This window comes from Acipenser ruthenus, chromosome 28, assembly GCF_902713425.1.
Source record: "Acipenser ruthenus chromosome 28, fAciRut3.2 maternal haplotype, whole genome shotgun sequence".
Taxonomy (NCBI): domain Eukaryota; kingdom Metazoa; phylum Chordata; class Actinopteri; order Acipenseriformes; family Acipenseridae; genus Acipenser; species Acipenser ruthenus.
The window spans coordinates 24,449,590-24,468,278 of record NC_081216.1 but is presented as its reverse complement, the minus strand read 5'-3'; the positions used below and the strand labels follow the sequence as shown (position 1 = coordinate 24,468,278).

Genomic DNA, 18,689 nt, shown 5'->3' with positions numbered 1-18,689 from the left:
AACAGCTTACATTTCTGTATGTTTCGTCTTGTCAATACAGTGAAACAAAAATATGCCTTTAATGCCATGCTTTTATCATTTTCATTGTCAAACAGACGGATGCTAAAGCAAATAGTTCATAGCCCAAGGGGACAAGGTCTAAATCAACAGTTATTTTCTGATAATAATCTTTACAAATAAGTACCAAGGTTTACAGATGACCTAAACAGGACGTCTGCTAAGAAATAAATAATAATAATAATAATAACCTCACTGTAGTCTGAATACCCTCATGCAGACACAGACAGTGGAAACACACACACACACTGGTATCTTTCATAATGTATCAATTTTACACTGATTATTAGAGGATTTTTAACGGGTTTTTAAAGCAGTTTTCGGCATTGCAGTGTGGAGTACTGGTTAGGGCTCTGGACTCCTGACTGGAGGGTCATGGGTTCAATTCCAGGTGGGGGACACTGCTGCTGTACCCTTGTGTAAGGTACTTTACCTAGATTGCTCCAGTAAAAAAAAAAAAAACACAACTGTATAAATGGGTAATTGTATGTAAAAATAATGTATAAAAGATAATGTAATTGTATGTAAAAAATAATGTGATATCTTGTAACAATTGTAAGTCGCCCGGGATAGGGGCGTCGACTAATAAATAAATAATAATAATAATAATAGCAATACTAATCATTTTTTGGCAGGCAGAGAAAGTCTAATATAAAAAAAGCGGAGAAGGATAAAAAAACAAAAAGTTTTCTACAGTACCAGTTCCTGGATTGAAATTAATAATATAGACAAACTAATTAATGATGCAATAAGTAGAAGCCATTCAGAATGACAATTATCTGACACTGCGAGTGAGCAAGCTTGTTCTCGGTAGTATTGCTGCTTGTTATTGTGCATGACGCAAAGCACTTTGCAGGTCGGTTATACTATAGATTCCACGTGTTCTTTATTAATGATTTCTGGAGAAAGGGGCATGGTAGAAACCTTGTCCCTAAAGACTCTTATCAGTGTGGTATGAACAGGGTCAGGTATAGGAGAACCTATTGACACTTTAGCTTCTTTATTCAGACTAACGATGTTTTTTGTTTTGTTTTAATTTAACACCACCTAAATCTATTCTTCAGTTCTAGTTGCCAGCCATAGACATACACAGACTAGATCTGCCAATGCCAGCAATGCAAAAGCAAACTTGAACCCTTGTAGGTGTTCACTAAATGGCGCTGGCTCTTACTAACATATGACTGTCTATGACTGGAACTAGAACTGAGCAGCACCTTCTAAACTCAGTCCACCTCAACACATAGTATATCAAAAAGACAACAAACTATTTGGGTATTTGTTATAAGAACTACTCAAAATGAAAACAAACATCATAAGAGGTAAATGGGCAGTACTTTTTCATTATTATCCACAGCAAGGTCCACAATCCACAAATATAAAAAAATAAATAAACAGTGTATTTACAGTTTGGTGCCTGACTGTGTTTGAAAATAAATAAATAAATAAATAAATGTTCAGAATAACATTTTAAGAAGCTGCTCTCTGCATACCACACATTTGCATATTACTGAGCTCTAGGTTGCTGTCATTTCAAACCATATTAGTTCTTGATGTCCCAAAGCTGACCTACCATGGCATCTGTTTGGACATATCCAATGTCCTCAATGGCCTTGATGTTAATGATGTCCACCCCTTTTTCTCCAATAGGTAAAGAACTATATTTTTCATTTCTCTTCATCATGGAAGCTTTCTGTAATTCATCAAGGACCACCCCTGAGATGATGTGAACAGAGTTACCTCTACCTGCAGGGATGAAAAAATAGGAAAATATTTATGAATCACCACAGCAAAACCCTTTAGCAGAGCTTTATTAAATATCACTTTAAATGATAAATTCAGTAATGGTAGAAATGAGCAATAAGTAATAACATTTATTATTAACTTTACCATGTTGAACTTCTCAGTGAAGATCTATTTTGTGTTTTTATGATATTAATGAATTCTAGTATTGGTAGGTTAGGCTAAGCAACAATGCTTTGAAAGGTGATTATTCCTTAACACTGTTCGTCTTTTGGGTAATGTAATTAGACACAAGGGTTATAGAGTTTCACTAACAAACAATTAGGAGTGTTTACAGGTGATATCAGCACATGGTGCAACAAGTAAATCCTGCAGTCAGCATTATTTTATACCTGTTCCATCTGGCTTCTTAATAGAATTGTAAGTATGTTCTCCTACATAAGAAAAACTATTTACAAAAAAGTAAATTAATGATTTTCATTTTACCAATGTACAAATAGTATGTTCTAAAAGTACTTTTGAAAAAAAAAAACTATGGTAAATGGTTTGGTTAGGACAGGGATATATATATATATATATATATATATATATATATATATATATATATATATATATATATATATGCGCTGAGAAAGTATGAAAACATATTATTGAACACTTTCATTGTTCTGTAATTGAAAATAACTTCAATAACAACTGAAAGCATGCATTTGGCTTAGATTCCTGATAATACAAATTACTAATAATAAAAAAAAATTGCTGGTCGCTTTAAATGTTTGTTATTCATAATTGACTGCATTATGGCTGAAATCCCTTACCAGTTAACATTACTTGCCAGTATTGTACACAGTGCCACCCGGTGGTCAGATGCATTATTGTTACTGTTTTACAGAGTGTATCTGACTCACATAGTACAAAGAGCACCTGTCCCAAAAAACCTCCAAATTGAAATATAAAGTGTAGGGCTCGGCTTGGGTTGCGTTCCAAGCCAAGCCTCTGATGCTTCTAAAGTTCACATATTTCATAAGGAGGTCTGCTTGTGGGTAGCTGAGAACTCAGAAGTGCTTGGCTTAGAATTACCTACTTCTGATAAGCCAGCAACTAGGTTCCTAGCATTAAACTTCATAGAACTAAATTAGCTGTCTTCATTGAGCATTTTGTTTATTACACTTTACTTTTCACCAAAAAAAAAAAAAAAAGGATTTCAAAAAAGATGTGACAGCATACAGAAAACCAAACCCATTCCAAATAAACTAACCCTGATCTCATTCTACAACTCAACTAGGTCAAAAAGCAACAAATGCCCTTATCCACCAAAACACCTGTTTTGAAAATGTAATCCTTTTAAAAGAACTGAAAATACTGAAGCAGAAATAGATCGCTATGGTAATGTGCTGTGTTCGTTCATTAGCTTCACTTCAAACCTCATTTCCCACCTATTTTCTCTGTTCTCCCCAGAAATGACTTCACATCCATCTTTCAACATTCTGACAATCTCCCATCCTTGGGCAATGAATCCATGCATGGCACATTAAAATCACGGTTAATTTGCTAAAGGTGATTCATCTATCTGCGGGTGCAAGATTGGAGAACATAGGAAAAGTTGGGATTAAGAGGCCCATCAAGTCCCATTTAGAAAAAGAGTTGCCTCAATGAAGCTTTGAGCCATGGTGCTATTCTCCAAGTAGAAAGGTACTTCCTAAATGCAGCTCAGAATTTATAAATCTTGCATTTTAATTTGCAGCCCAACGTCATATTTTACTCTGTGCTGAGTTTGGAAACATACAGTATACTTATAACTGACATTAACTTTATACCAACACAGTTAGCTGAAATTCCACCCAGCTCTGACTGGCTATAAATCAATTCTGGCTGCAACTAACTTTTAATTGGTTCAGCCAATATCTTCAGCTGGGTTATATTTAACTTAATATGTGTATTTTTAGACCAGATACCATTTATTTCAATGTCGCCGGCACCAGCACGTTTTTTTTTTTTTTTTGGTATTTTTAATGACCCGAATGATTAATACAATCCTGAAATCCAGATTTAATTTCTCACTATATTTAAACCCTGTTCCAGGAAGTCAAAGGTGCTAAATTAACAAATCATACCATCCAGCCATTCTAGTGCATATAAATATTTAATGCATTTAGAAACGTGACAAGTCAGGGCTATGTAAGTCAAAGCCTTTAGAACTCCACGGTAACTCATTAGGCATTAAGCTTTATTGATCCAAAATGGTTTTATTGATCATTACCAAAGTACCATTTTTTTTTTAAATGGTTGTAACATCAATACATATCATCGGACTCCAACTGGCTGAATCACCATCTTCTTGATTTGTAATGATGTTATATTATAACACTCAGAAACAGCTGCATTATCTTAAACTTATTGTCATTCAAATGGTTTACAAATTGAAATACACTGGGGCAAATTTGTCTGTCAACAGACCTTTACATTAAGAAGTAATTAGATCACCAATGAAGTGGAGAGATTTCAGTTAACTGCAGTAACAACATTTTAATGTTCTTGCTTTTATTTGCCTAGCATGTAGCCACCAAATCAGCAGCATTGGGAACTCTCACAAGCTTTTAATTGGGTACTTGGTGTCACTGGTAGTTTTTGGGACCTTTTCACACACAAAGCCTAAGCAAAGATAAAGTTAAATCACATTTTTTCTAGATGTATGAAGGATTACATGTCAGAAAAAATCCTTATTTTATATTACATATTTTAAAAGTGCGTAGTCAACAGCCTGTTTGTTACAAGTAGAAAGGCCCTCTGGGGGTTCATCAGAATATCTAGTGAGGAACAGGTAATGTGTTTAGACCCTGAGGTTTGCAGCATGAATCTCTGGTGAACAGTTTATTCAGTCCTTGAACTATAAAAACATGTTGATGCAACCTTGCAGCTGATCAATTTTATTGTTTGGATAGCTTCATCTTTCAAGCATAAATGGTTATATTAGAACCCTTGTATGCATAGTAAAGACCATACAAATGAACAGATGAAAAAAAACACGTATGTCTCAAAGTCATGGTTGTATATTTAAGCAACAGGGGAATATGGGGAATCCTATGTGTTTTGGGATTTGTTTTCCCCCTGACTCCCCAAGCACAGGCAATAACTACTGATGCTACATAATGGCTATGCGTAGTAGTACTAAGGCTGTATATGTTTGCGAATTTGTAATGAAAGACACTGGGAAACGTATTTAAATATTGAAGAAAAAAAAAACCACTGATACATGCTGTAGATAAATAGATGTTTCTCCTTCACGTGTATTTATATTGATTTTATGTTCCGTTGGTTTATATTGGAACGTTTTTGTAGTATTACGCACTTAGAATAAGCAGAATAATCAAATTAGTGTACATAATCCTTGCAGAATAATGATTCTGTTTGAATCCTGCCCCAAATCCAAATGACTCATGAATATTCTCTCGAAAAGAGCAACAAAAGAAGCTGCTGGAGAAGAAACCATCTGTTTTCTATCAAACTAATATATCTGACTCTGTGCGCGCTTATGGCTCAGTTTTCAAAACTCCCTTATGTTCGCTGTTACTTTTATTATATTGGGCTAGAGTCCAATGAAATGTTTGGCAGTTTAAATAAGCATACAAACAGGATTAGAACGAGTCTCCGTGGGAATCAAAGTTTAAAAAAAGTCAATAAGGAACTTCCTTGGGTCTAATCTTAGACCACTATATTCGCATTGGAATTCGGATACACAGCTTTGCTAACTGGGCAAACATTGGCGTATTATCGTTATTATTGTATTACTTATAAAGCCAATTTAATAATAATAATAATAATAATAATAATAATAATAATAATAATAATAATAATAATAATAATAATAATAATAATAATAAAATACTGTATTTTAAAAATAATTAAATATGTGTAGATTATCCACATAACAGTATCCCTGTAATCCCCCTATCTTCAAATTGGCATATACGACACTAAAACAACATTAATAAACATCCATCTGCCTTTTTAGTTCATTTTAATGTTTAACATTACTCTTTTCTGGTATTTAAAACACGACAGACACACAATCTGATATGAAAAATAAAAAAGGGTGTAGATCATTAAAATAGAGATGATTTTTACAATCTCCAAACATAACAAGATGTAATTTGCACTTACGTGCCCGGCTGGACTCATTATCCCTGCATGTTTTCTGATGGTCGGTTCCATTCTTATCCATGATAGCCCGTGTCCTCTAAATACTACTCCACGGTTCAACTCTGGCGGCTCGCTTTTCTGTTACTGAAGTGTCAGTGTACTGTGCCCAGATGATTACCCCCCTCGGGTCTTGCGCTTAGCGGTATATACAAACAGAAGACTTTTGCATGTTTTTATCTTCATCCATCGCCACTCCTATTTGCGTGACACCACGCGTAGAAGAAAAATAATGAAAAAAAAAGAGTTGTCTGACTATAACGCCCCAGTTCCACCTGGTGTTAGTGGCTGACTAAAGATTTGGTTATTCCCGGTTCCAGGACATACGATTCCCGTTGGATTCCAACAACAAAACACGTTGGACTGATGTGTTAACTAAGATCACTCAAGTGAACTTCCGAGAAACACCAGCTATACCATTACCCGGCACAATAAAAACCTACTTTCAGAAGTCTTTTCAGTAATAGTGTTTGTTGAGCGGTTAATACTATTTTTTTTTTTTTTAAACATACTCCCAATTCTTATTTTTTGAAGGTAAGACAATTATATATACACTCTTTCTGTAGATAAGTGTCTATACAGACAATGACCAGCAATGGTTTTAAGATGATAGTGTTAGTCATGCATGGCGATTGTGATGCTGGTACAGTCACCAGCAAAGCAAAATCAGGGATACACTAGAATGCGCCCCATAAATCTAACATTATTTAAAAAAAAAAAGGTTAGACTCCCAAGTGGGAATGACAAGAAGCAACATATTGATGTGGAAACCCAGTTAAAGCAACACACACCCAAAGTAAATAGTACTAACCGCTCAACAAACACTATTACTGAAAAGACTTCTGAAATGATACCGAAAAAGAGGCACTTAATACAAACGCATGTGCTGAAACAATGCACCATCAGCATGTACAAATGTGATAAACGCTGGCAGGTTAACAAGCCAGTGTAAATTAAACAAATCCAATTGTATCAAGACCACCTTCAGTACAAAGCATTTCCAGGCTGCTTGACCTTGCTGGTGGTTCCAGCACCAGCCAATGAGTGACAGAAGCAGATGACCATGAGAGTGAAAGCTCCAAACTAAATGTCACATGCCTGTCATTCTGCAAGGTTATCATCCCACTGCCAGTTGAAATGGACAGGAGGCTGTGTGGTCCAGTGGTTAAAGAAAAGGGCTTGTAACCCGGAGGTCCCCGGTTCAAATCCCACCTCAGTCACTGACTCATTGTGTGACCCTGAGCAAGTCATTTAACCTCCTTGTGCTTCATCTTTCAGGTAAGATGTAATTGTAAGTGACTCTGCAGCTGATGCATAGTTCACACACCCTAGTATCTGTAAGTCGCCTTGGATAAGGGCGTCTGCTAAATAAACTAATAATAATAATAAATTGGCATCCCCTTTACCCGAAGTATTATACTATGTCTCTCTGTCCATTGAAAGAAAAAGCAGTGTTTACATCTCAGGCATGCACGAGAATAAAGAAGTTACTAAAATGCATGTTTATCTCTGCTGAAAATAGTATACACATTATAGTATAATATTTATCTTCTGCAGAGCCAGGGCTATATTTATCTACACTGTTCAGCTAAATTTACCCTTTACATCATAGTAACACACAGACACACAAAAAAAAAACATTTAGCTTTTACCATACACATGCATGATTTACCATGGTTTTACATTTTGCTATGCTTTTACCAAGGTATACCACATTGCAAATGAAATGGCAGATATTACTTACTGAATGACAAGTTGGCATAAAGCACTAAAACCATAACAGGAGCTCACCCTCTTAGTGAAACCCAGAATGAAACAGAGCTATATACACAATTGCCACCTGCTGGACATTTAAGGTATTGCAATGCACAATTCTAGTTTAAAAAGGAACTGACTGTAAAATCACAACAAAGCTTTCTGTGAGACTGTAATCGGTAGACTGAATCAGTCTGGCTAGTTAGATGGCAAAAAGAACTGTTCAGTATTGTGTAAATTATGATGGACCACTAAAGGTGATGTAGATGATCTCTGATTGTATGTCTTCACAGAGATCACTGACTGTTGTAGCCATTTATATACAGTAACATTAAGTAAATAAACACATCCTCTATTTGTAGGATAATTATAAACTGCACGGGTTACAATTTCTTGTGATTACTATTTTACATTAAATTTAGTTTTAATTTCATGTAACAGTTATGTGATCTTTTACATTTCTTTTATCTGGAGATTTAATAGTTAATGGGAACTTTTTGATTAGAAAATGTCTCTCTCAGTGTCTTTAATAGGAAACTCCAGTTTAAACTCTCAGAATTCCCTTCGTTCCAAAATATATATGAAACAATTAAAAACACAGTGGGTTCGTGCATCAGTTTCATTATAATGACCAAGCCTGTTAGGATTTTGACAATCCACAGAGGGCGCTCAAATGCTTTTGAACAAAACTATTTCAGGTGCAGTACTCCAAATAACAGCCCTGTCATCTTCAAAATAGGAGAGGAAAAAAAAAACAACAACAAGCAAATAAAGAAACAAACAACCAAACGGCGAATGACACACATTGTTACAGGTTACCATATTTTTGCACAAACATTGTGGGAGTAATTTTTATTTTGGATTTTTTATTTTTATTTTATCAGGTTTTTATTTTCTTTCATTATTTATTTTTTTTAATGAATAATGCATACCACACAACATGGTCAGTAGATTCCATACGGTAGTCAATCGATTCTTAAAACTGAATAAAAAACAGCTAAATAAGACCTCATAATGAAACTGGGAAATAGAGTAATATTACCTTCACGTGTCCAGTGAGTCCGTCCACAAAGTTTAAGAAATTCACATGAATTCCTCAAGAAACAGGCGCTTTTTGATAACTTGTAGCAAGTTGCTTCTGATCCATTCACTGAACACCTTAAACATACAAAATCCCCAGTTAGTTAAAACTTCTACATCCAAGGGACGTCTGAATGTGCTACTAAACTGAAGAATGAGGAAATGCACAGGATTGTATGTCAAGCTTTTTAAATCCTGGGGGTTGGCACTCTTATCAACTGCACGCAATCTCGCTCTTCGACGTGTAATTAAGAAAACACAAGAGAGAAATGGGAATGGCTTCACAAATAAAATATGACTTGAATCATTGGCTGCGTTAAGTAACTGAGAACAGCCCCTCACTGAGCAGCTCATAACGCCAGCAGATTTCATCGGTGACCTGAGTGAGGGGAACAATTCACGCTCTGAGCCGTACATTACCTTAACTCATCCGTTGTCCTGACGAGTTAACTGCCAGTGAAGTACTGGTAACTAAAAGCCGACTTTGAACTGAACGATTAAAGAACGCACAGACCCATTTAACCGGTACAAACTGACCAGACTAACGTTAAATATAGAACATTAAAACCCAACGCAATTATTTCAGTGTTGTATTGCTATTGCTGTTGCAGTGTAGTATCCCCCTCTATGGGCTCTAATCAATACAGCGAGGCGTTCTAATGCAGATAAAACGGCTCCGGGAGTGCTGTGAATATCGAGCCGTTCCCAAGAAGGGCGTTCACTTATTAACAGGTAAAACATGTTCAGCTCCCTTCGCTTTGCATGTGATTGAAGCCCTCTGGAAATGTACAGTGTAAAATGCAATCTTGTTTTTGTTCTTTTGGTGTTAGTTGAAGATTCCCCATGTTCCCTCATCAGTTTTTAACTTTTAAAAAAACACATTATAATGAATCCCTTACATGTCAGCACATGAGTAGCTTGATTGACTTGTGATCCACCCTATTTGTGATCCACCCTATTAACCCATGTAGGTTAAAGTGTACTTTTAAAACTGAGTGAGAATAACGTTTTAATCCACTCTAAAACTGGATATTTTCTTAAAGGGCAAAATATTCCTTAAAACAACCCTTAAGTATTTTTGAATAGAGACTTTGATATGAACTACGTTTAATGTCCGTGGAGGAAATAAACAAAGTATTATTCAAGTCTGTGAGTTGATTGTCAATGGAATTAACACCGTACCGAATATAGAATACAGACGGAGTTTAACTGCAGCATCAATGTAAAAAGAATAGAGAGATTGCATACAGTAGCCTACGCTAAATCAACCTAATATCTGAAGTGCATGCTTCCCTCCAACTCGAATAGTATTGGGAAACACTGGGTGTTGTCAGATGGTTGCCACTGTGAACTTCTATGTGTTAATTCTCTATTGTAGGAACAGACGGGATTTTGTGACAGAACTTCCACCATAGAACATAATGTACCACACCCTATTACACATACTCAGTTGTGTTTAGAAAGAAAAAAAAACAAAACACTAGGAGTGTCCTTTAAAGGTGTGTATCAGACTGAATGAGAACGGCTGTGGGTTCGATTTTAAAAACACCTTTATGAACAGGTGACACCACCTATTTATTCTTTTTAACATATTTGATCAATTTACATTCATATCTATTTGATTAAACTGAACTAACCTAACATAAGAAAACAGGTCACCATGACCTACACCTTTGATGAGATCAGCCAGTCAGTTGTTTGTAATGTGGAATACGTCTGTCGCAAATGTCCATAAAAAAGGTTTGTCAAATTCTGCCAAATAGTTTCCAAGATATAACTGTAAATCTTTCAGACAACCCAAATGTTTTTTTTTTCCCTTCTTCTTTCAAACACTGACCATGATTGCAGGAAGCAGTCATTTTTTCAGGTGGATTTCTTTGCTTAAATTTGGCAATATTAATAAGAAAATAAAATGCATGTTGGCATTAAACCTAACTTGTAATACCATAAAAAAAAGGTTTTAGTTCCATTAAGCTGTCTGGGTATTATTTCAATGTGAACATTTTAAAATGGATTACCTTGTAAAGGTCTGTTTTTATTTAATATCCAATGTTGGATTCTATCCCCTCTGACATCAATTTACATTTACAATAACAGATTGTTTTTTTTTTGCACTTAGAATCTTTATTTGTCTTACACACAGAAACTGTTTGGCTTCATAAACTGCAGTTTTAGGTCTTTGTTGTGAAGCGCTGCCAGGTGTTTGATGAAACTTTGTAAACTGTAACCAAGGCACTCATACAGGACATAATGTCTGGAGAAAAGAAATGTGTCTCATGCAGTACAATATAATAGCATCCCATTCATTCTGACCCAGGCAGCAACCTGCTGGGTGGGAACACCCCCAAACGATTCTACAAAAAAAACAAATAATTGCTACTCAACTTTTTTTTAATTTCATTTATCAATCCAAATTGGGAACGTTAACAAAGAGGAAGAGGAAGAAGAAGAAGATGAAGAAGAATGTTTCCATTTCCCCTTTGCATGCTAATTTTGCAGTTTCCCCATGCTTTACATTGCATTTACCATAGTTTACTACAGGTTTGTCATGTATTTCTCTGGGATTTATAATGCTTATCTATGCTTTACCATGCTTTCTCACTGTGCTTTATTACACTTTGCTGTGCTTTTACTATGGAACACTTTTTAAAAGGTAGGTCTGTTTTCCAACATTTGAAATAGATGTGACAGTACCTAAGATTTTTACAGAGTCACACTAATTTGACTGTCCCGCCTAACTTGGCTCGAATCTCTAACTGGATTCCAGCCCTTCTAACCTGCAAAGGGAATTACATTGAATAACAAACAACGAATTTGAGAGTAAAAAAAAAAACACACACACACAAGACACTGTGTTTCCAGCAAACAAACATCTGCGGTGAGCAGTGATAGTGATGATAAACCATGACTGCAAGAAATGTTTAAATTACACGGGTCATGTTTTCCCAGTAACTCCCAGCCCCCAGGTCTTTGTCCTGCCAAAAATAGACAAGAAGCTTGTACATTTTAATATCCAGATCCCAGGACACAAGGAAATGACAGAGATTCTGAGGAACTTCCAGAGACCAACATTGTGTCATCAAGCAAAATTTCAGCAGCATTATTCATATAAAAGTGGGGTTCTGTTTCCCAGGCAAAGATGTCACAGTGAGAAAACAAACCAAAAAAAAATAAAATAAATTGAACCGAGCTATTAGATGTTCTGTTAATAGTCTCACCTCTGAGAACCGCCCCCTCCAAAAAAACAACTATGTAACAATTAACAACGTAGTGATAAAAAAAATCTGTTTTTAAAGATGTAATTCATAACCACATAGCCTATTATGTCTCTTTTGTGAGTGTATGTGCTTGTCTCTCTTCAGTTAAAACTCCCTTTGGATTGGGCCAGCTCTCTCTGCACACTCAATGCTGAAGGGTGGTAGAATGTAATAGGGGAATCATATTTAAGAGTTCTTTCACATGCCAGGTAGGGCTTGAACTCAGCATTCAACATGCCTCTCCAAGAGAAGGTGTGGCATCTTCATATCAGGATAGTCCTGTTACCCCCAGTTCAATTTCTATAAAGTGAATAATACTTTGCCAACACTGTGCAGCTCACTTTAAAGGAATCTGCACACCCACACAGTCATTGTTTCCAGGTTTATCATGTTGTGCACTGTGACAGGATAGCATTATGGCTAGGGTTGTCAACACGTTCCAGAATCTCAAAACACTAAGGCAGGTCAGGTTTTTTTTTTTTTTTTTTTAAACTCACCTCTCTAAACTGCAATATATTCAACATGTAAAGCGAGTGTGAATTGCTTGAGCAGTTAGTAAATGTATTTAATTGTTTAATTGTGGTGACGATTTTATCCGGAGAGCCACGTAACAATGATTAATCGTATTGATTTTTTTTTTTTTTTTTTATATATACAGTAAACAATATCAAAATAGCGCAACACCATTATTATAGATAACTGTGCACTCACCTGCACTCTTTTATTTAACCTTGTGACAGCAGGTAAAGTTTCTATTTGTTTAATATTTCTTGCTTCTACAGTCCCGCCCAGTCAGAGACTCAGAAAGCCAATCAGCTGCTGTATAGGTCTGATTGATGGAAATGATCCTCGCGGGCAGGTGTGTGCTTTTGGTAACAATTAAGTAAAACAATTCCATTAACTTGGCAACAGTTTGCACAATTCACACTCACTTTCCTGAATACATTGCAGTTTAGAGAGGTGAGTTACAGAACCTGACCTGCCTTAAAGTGTCCAGAGATACTGGAGCCTGATGGCAAGCCTAATCATGGCCCGAGCTGCACTGAAGAGCTGGTGTGCACGTTTATTTAAATACAAAACACAGAAACAATAAATAAACAGGGCACGAGGTCAAAAATAAAGATTCAAACAAGAACATGTAGGCTGGGCAACAGCCTTCACTACAACTAATCAAACTACACTGCCCAAACACAGCACAAAAAACACTTTTTTTTTTTAAAATAAAAAAAAACAACCCTCCACCAAACAAATGATTTCCCTATCCTTTATACAAGTGGCCACGCCCTAATTAGCACTGAATTACCCGATTGGGAATGGCCATCCCTCCCAACCTTACATTCCCAAACACACTATTTACACTAAAGTAACAAGGACATTTATTTTACTTGGTATGCTTTCAATTGTATAACTATTTGTAGTTATGTGAATAATACACAGTATTTGTATTACCTACAAATACATGTTTTTTACATTTGAATGGTTCCCAGTCTTCATATATGAGTTGAGTTGGGTTAACTTTGCACTGGAGCATTGCGGGACTGAACAGAGAACTGATGGTAAAACAGGACTTTATTTACCTGTTTCTACATATAGTCAGGAAATGGGTACAGGCTGCAGTTGCAAGTCTCATTACTTCTTCCTTTATTATTGAACTTGAATAGTTTTCAGTTATGCTGATTAAACAGTATCTACATGAAATGCCAGACAGGTTCATCTTCATAGCATACTGTAGTATCTGTTAGATTGCCTGTGCATAAAATGACTTCCTTTTCATGATGCTAAAAAGTGCAATAAAAAGATCATTGTACAGTTTATTCATATGTCTCGTACATGTTACTTAGGAAAGTCTAGGGGAATCATGTAAGGAGAAGACGATCAAACCTGCATCACAATTTCAGTTCAATATGATGTAACTGTAGTTTATCTGTAACTTTTTCCATCATGAACAAGTCGCCAGTGTTGAATCGACCTGCAAGCCTGTGCAGTCCCTGATGCACATGTCTAAACAATAGATTTTCCTCAAGTAGGTGTATCACTACCCTGTTGCTGGTACCACTCTAGCATCCACTTTGATAACTCAAATAAAACATTGTCAATAATAAGAACAAACCTCGGAGACCTTGCATGAAAGTTCACATGGTCCTTGTCAAAGTCCAGACCAGCTTGCCAATGCTGTGCAGTTGACAAAGGGCAGACAGTTGGCTCACTGTCATGTAATCCAATTGCATGGAGCCTGTTCTTCATTGCCTTTACTGAAACACAGTGAACAGTAGATCAACGAGAGGTCTTTGTGCGAGGGGAAAGAAAGCTGTCTTTCCTCACAGAACCCTCTGGTCTCAGCCTTTCTAGTCGGTTAGAAACAGTTCACAATACTGAGAAACTGTCTCTGAGAGAATCTGATGGTATTGTCAGGTTGTTCTTTGAAGCATGCCCACAGCGTGTGCACTTTCAACTGCTGGAAATAACAAAAAAGACTTTTCACTTAGAGTTTAGAGATAATTAATAAATCATAATCCCATTTTTAAAAATTAATCTTACTATAAAATGTCAAGTTATTGATCAATTCTGGATGTATGTATTATATTATATCAATTACCCAAGACTTTTATTGGACTTAGATGTACAGAATGAAAGTCATTCAGAAGCTGCTGATCATTTTTGGGCATGTTGGATGACGAATAGTGTGCCAGTGATGACTATAAAACCTTGACTTATAACAATTCAAAATAATGCTACAAACATTAACATCATATCTAACAACCTTGACCTTCAGACTTGTGTTTGTTTGTTACAACCGTGTTTATGGGAAGAGCAGGATGTGGTGCATTATATATATATATATATATATATATATATATATATATATATATATATATATATATATATATATATAAATTACTAATTAGTTTTACAGTGAATAAAAAACATCTGTAGTCTGAACTGGTGGCGTGGGATTGTTGTGGGGTTTATTAAGTGAACGCCTTTGCTCCCTGGGAGAGTGAGCTAACTAAGAACTTTGGCTTTTCTAAAGTGACTTTTTGTCTTCTGTTTCGTATACAAAAAGCTATTTGCTTTTAAACATGTAGCATCGACTCATGGGTGCAGAATCACAACCCCATTTGATCTTGATAGAGAAAACCAGGGTGTTTTTTTGGTCAACTAATTCAATGAGGTACATATCATCTTTGCACAATGGTTGTTACTCATGTGAAGTGATACAATTCACAATTGAATGCTCAAACTTTGGAGACTAGATCATTAAAATTGAACAAAAAATGCAACAAACCAATTTTAAACTTAACTAAGCTTTGTTTTTTATCCTCTTCACATGTAAACATCGCCACAAACACTACTGCCCCTGCTGGAGGCTGGATTACCTGCAGCTTCATACCCTGGTCATGGCTAGCGTTGGTTCGGATGTGGAAGCTGCAGGATATGGCAGTGTGGGATTTCTCTAGTGTTTTTATACCTTTCCTTGGAGCCCAACTGCTTTCTCTGTCATTGCCGACCGTGACCAGGAGTTCCCAGGGAGCGGCACACAATTGTCAGAGCGCTGCCCGGGTAGGGATGGATTAGGTCGGCAGGGCACCAGCGACCCCCTGTGGCTGATAGGGCACCTGCGGGTCTGTAGTGGAGCCATTCAGATCTGTGTTGTCCTCCGGCACTATAGGTCTGGTGGCTTCACTGTGGATCCGCAGTGTGAAAAAAGACGGCAAGGCGGGGGGTTGCAGCGGTGAAGTCCAAGCCAGCGTGACAGAGATGTGGAAACTGACTGCCTTCTCCTGGGAGTCAAGCGACGGGTGCCAGAGTGCAGTGTGCAGAGGATGGACCACTGATCACTGACAGTACTTGCGCTGGAGTACTTTGACCCCCAGGGTCAAGGGTAGGCCCTCACCGATGTGGAAAACTCTCATGAAAAACATGCCTCTCAAAACTCTTCTCAAAAGAATATTCAAGTTATCATTCAACCATTATGTCAATACTTTAGTTTTTATTTCAGATTTCACACAAATGGAAAAACAATTCTTCCTATTAAGGTAGGCTGTGGAATCTGGCCTTGAATTAAATCATAGAAATATAATTAGTATTCATTAAACACAAAGCTGAAGATTAGATGTTGTCTTAAAGGAAATGCTAAAGGAAATTAATGTTCTTCAATTAAAACAAAACGTTGCCATGCCAATTGTAAAATGACTGGATAACCAGAAACTATTAACAATTAGGCTCTCAGTGTGTATGTGATTGATTTCAATATTTGTCAGTGAACTTTTTCTCATCATATTCCTATCTTGTTTTTATTCTAGTAATCAGCTATAAAATGCAGAGGACGTGGGAGGATTTCTATTTATATATGTTTCTAGCTTTACCCAGCACAGGAAAAGGGATGTTTTTAATTTTTAATGACTATAAATACAATAGCAATGCAATGGTATTGGATTTTCCATGTATTAAAAATGAATATAGATTTTATTTAACTGGTCATTTCCTGTTTTGGACATCTCCTCATCTCTTCAAAGTCTTCTTAAGAAAACTTAACTAAACAATTCCAAAGCAAGTCTCCAAGGAGAAACCAAGGTCATGGTGTCACAAAACAAGAGTCATGCACAGTACTTGTCACAGAGTGTAATGTTATAAAGTTCAACATAAGCGCACATTACAAGCATCCCAAACAAGAAAAAAGCGACCGGTCGAACATTGAAGGCTTTCACCCACCAAAGAAAACCCTTCAGAATACAAGAATGATACTGGCTTGTGCTGGTTGCAGTGAGCCTTGTTTATCCAAGGTGGTCTGTAGAGGCTGGTAATGACTGCCTTGGTGACTATTGTTGCTTAATCAAAAAACATACATGCAGCCCTTTAATTTCAGATAAGACTTGGGATAGCTACGCATTGCACCTACACCTCCAAACCCTACGGAGTTCTATTCCAGATATAATATCCGTTGATATGTGGGTGTGATTATTTATATGTTCTAAAAACCCTTTAGAAACTGTTACCTGCTACTGCAACCTGAATGAATGCTTAACCAAAGGTCTTACAGAGATGGTAAATTGGAGATTGAATCTTCCCCTGTGTACCTTTGCTCTAATTAGATCTATATTTCACTGTAAATTACCATAAAGAAGAGTGTTCAAATGCATAGTATCTAGGTGGGGCATTTATTGTTCATTTTACAAAAGCTTGGAAGCTGGACATGTTTTTGCATGTTCCCAAGCCTATAAAACTCAATGCACTTGCATGTGCACATCATGGAATCTAAGCCCAACCTATTTCACCAAGGTTTTCCATTGAGTTCTGAACAATTATCATGTTAAAAGTATAGTATTTAATCCAGTGGCAAACGACCAACTTTTAATTGTGTCCACAGATACTCAAGAAAGACAGTTGAAAAAGAATATAGGTGAACAGTTTTCCACTCAAGTATGGATGGGGTTTTCAACCAGAAACCAACACTAAGGTTTTGACAATCTACGACCTTTTGTACTTCCTTGTCATAGCATCAGTCTTGTCAAGACATTGTATAACTGAACAACAAAAAAACATGTTTCTATTCTTTAATCTTTAATACCTTATGGCTTAAATTGATCATGCAGCTAAAAATACTTTTAAGGAATATAAGAAAACTTGAAAGTCAATAAGATCTGGTTTCAGATAAAGCAGTGGGCAGATTGAACTATCATATTTTAGTACTGTATAAAATAACTTTTTAGTATTGCTACCCACCTCCAATGAAATATGCATTTTTAAAATAAATAAACAGATCAAACAATCAATAAAAACTATCAGTTCCTTTTTAACAGGTTGACTCCAATTTGTAAATCTCTTGTCAGACTTTAATTTGAGCATTCCATTGCAGTGCTATAGCAACAAAAGAGAAGCATGCAAAAGTCGCTATGAACCAAAAAGACACTGAGCTTCCAAACAACATTTTCTCACTGTTGAACAATGGACATGAACATTTAATGAAGTCCAGCTGTTCGTGCAGTGGTCTTCGGGGGTCTCATAACAATTGACCTGGATCCCTGAACAATGTAAAACAGTCAGTGGAAAGCAGTGGGAATTGCTTTAGTCAGCATCGGGTACTGCTGTTATTACAGAGGGCTGCATGACCCTAAGGAAAATGGAGTTGCCTAAGATGTTATCTCCAGTAAACAGCATAATGAAAACAAGCTCCTTAAGAAACAGATAATGGTAGTTGAATTGTGGATTGCATGTTAATGTAACTCGTCCCAAATGAGTTTTGTAGAAAAAGCCTGAGAAGTCCTTCTGTTTCTCTAAACTGCACACACCAGGGCCATCTGTAGGACTGAGTTACTGTATAAGAAGAAGCCATTGCTATTGTGACTACATGGGATCCAAGACAGCCTTCTGGTTAGGATCAATGACAGCTTACTTTTATTTTATTTGATAATGGTGCAAAGTGCTGTAGAGATGTGATAAACCCTTCTGCTAAAAAATCCATCCTAAAGTTATAGGGCTAGACTAAAGCAATTTACTCCAAAATGTCATTAGCATCATTATTTCAGATAAAAAAAAAAAAAAAACACCACTGAATACAACCTACCAAATTGGAAATAAACACCTCAGACATTTCATTGTTTT

At 36.4% G+C, this 18,689-nt stretch overlaps 1 protein-coding gene across 6 annotated transcripts in view; it reads right to left on the bottom strand.

Moving 5' to 3' along the window:
- LOC117434874 (anoctamin-1-like) overlaps positions 1–9,487 on the bottom strand; it is a 46,192-nt gene extending 36,705 nt beyond the window's left edge. For 2 of the 6 annotated variants that reach the window (XM_034057553.3, XM_034057554.3), the window contains exons 1-3: positions 8,792–9,037; positions 5,959–6,192; positions 1,628–1,800 (exon numbers count right to left, since the gene is read on the bottom strand). In XM_034057553.3, coding sequence (XP_033913444.2) covers positions 1,628–1,800; positions 5,959–6,019 — 234 coding nt within the window. In that variant the 5' untranslated portion in view covers positions 6,020–6,192; positions 8,792–9,037. Of the gene's footprint in view, positions 1–1,627; positions 1,801–3,233; positions 3,289–5,958; positions 6,193–8,791; positions 9,045–9,249 lie in introns of those variants that run through there. The other 4 variants (XM_034057551.3, XM_034057550.3, XM_034057552.3 and 1 more) reach the window with 4 other exon arrangements.
- Between the last annotated feature and the right edge of the window lie 9,202 nt (positions 9,488–18,689).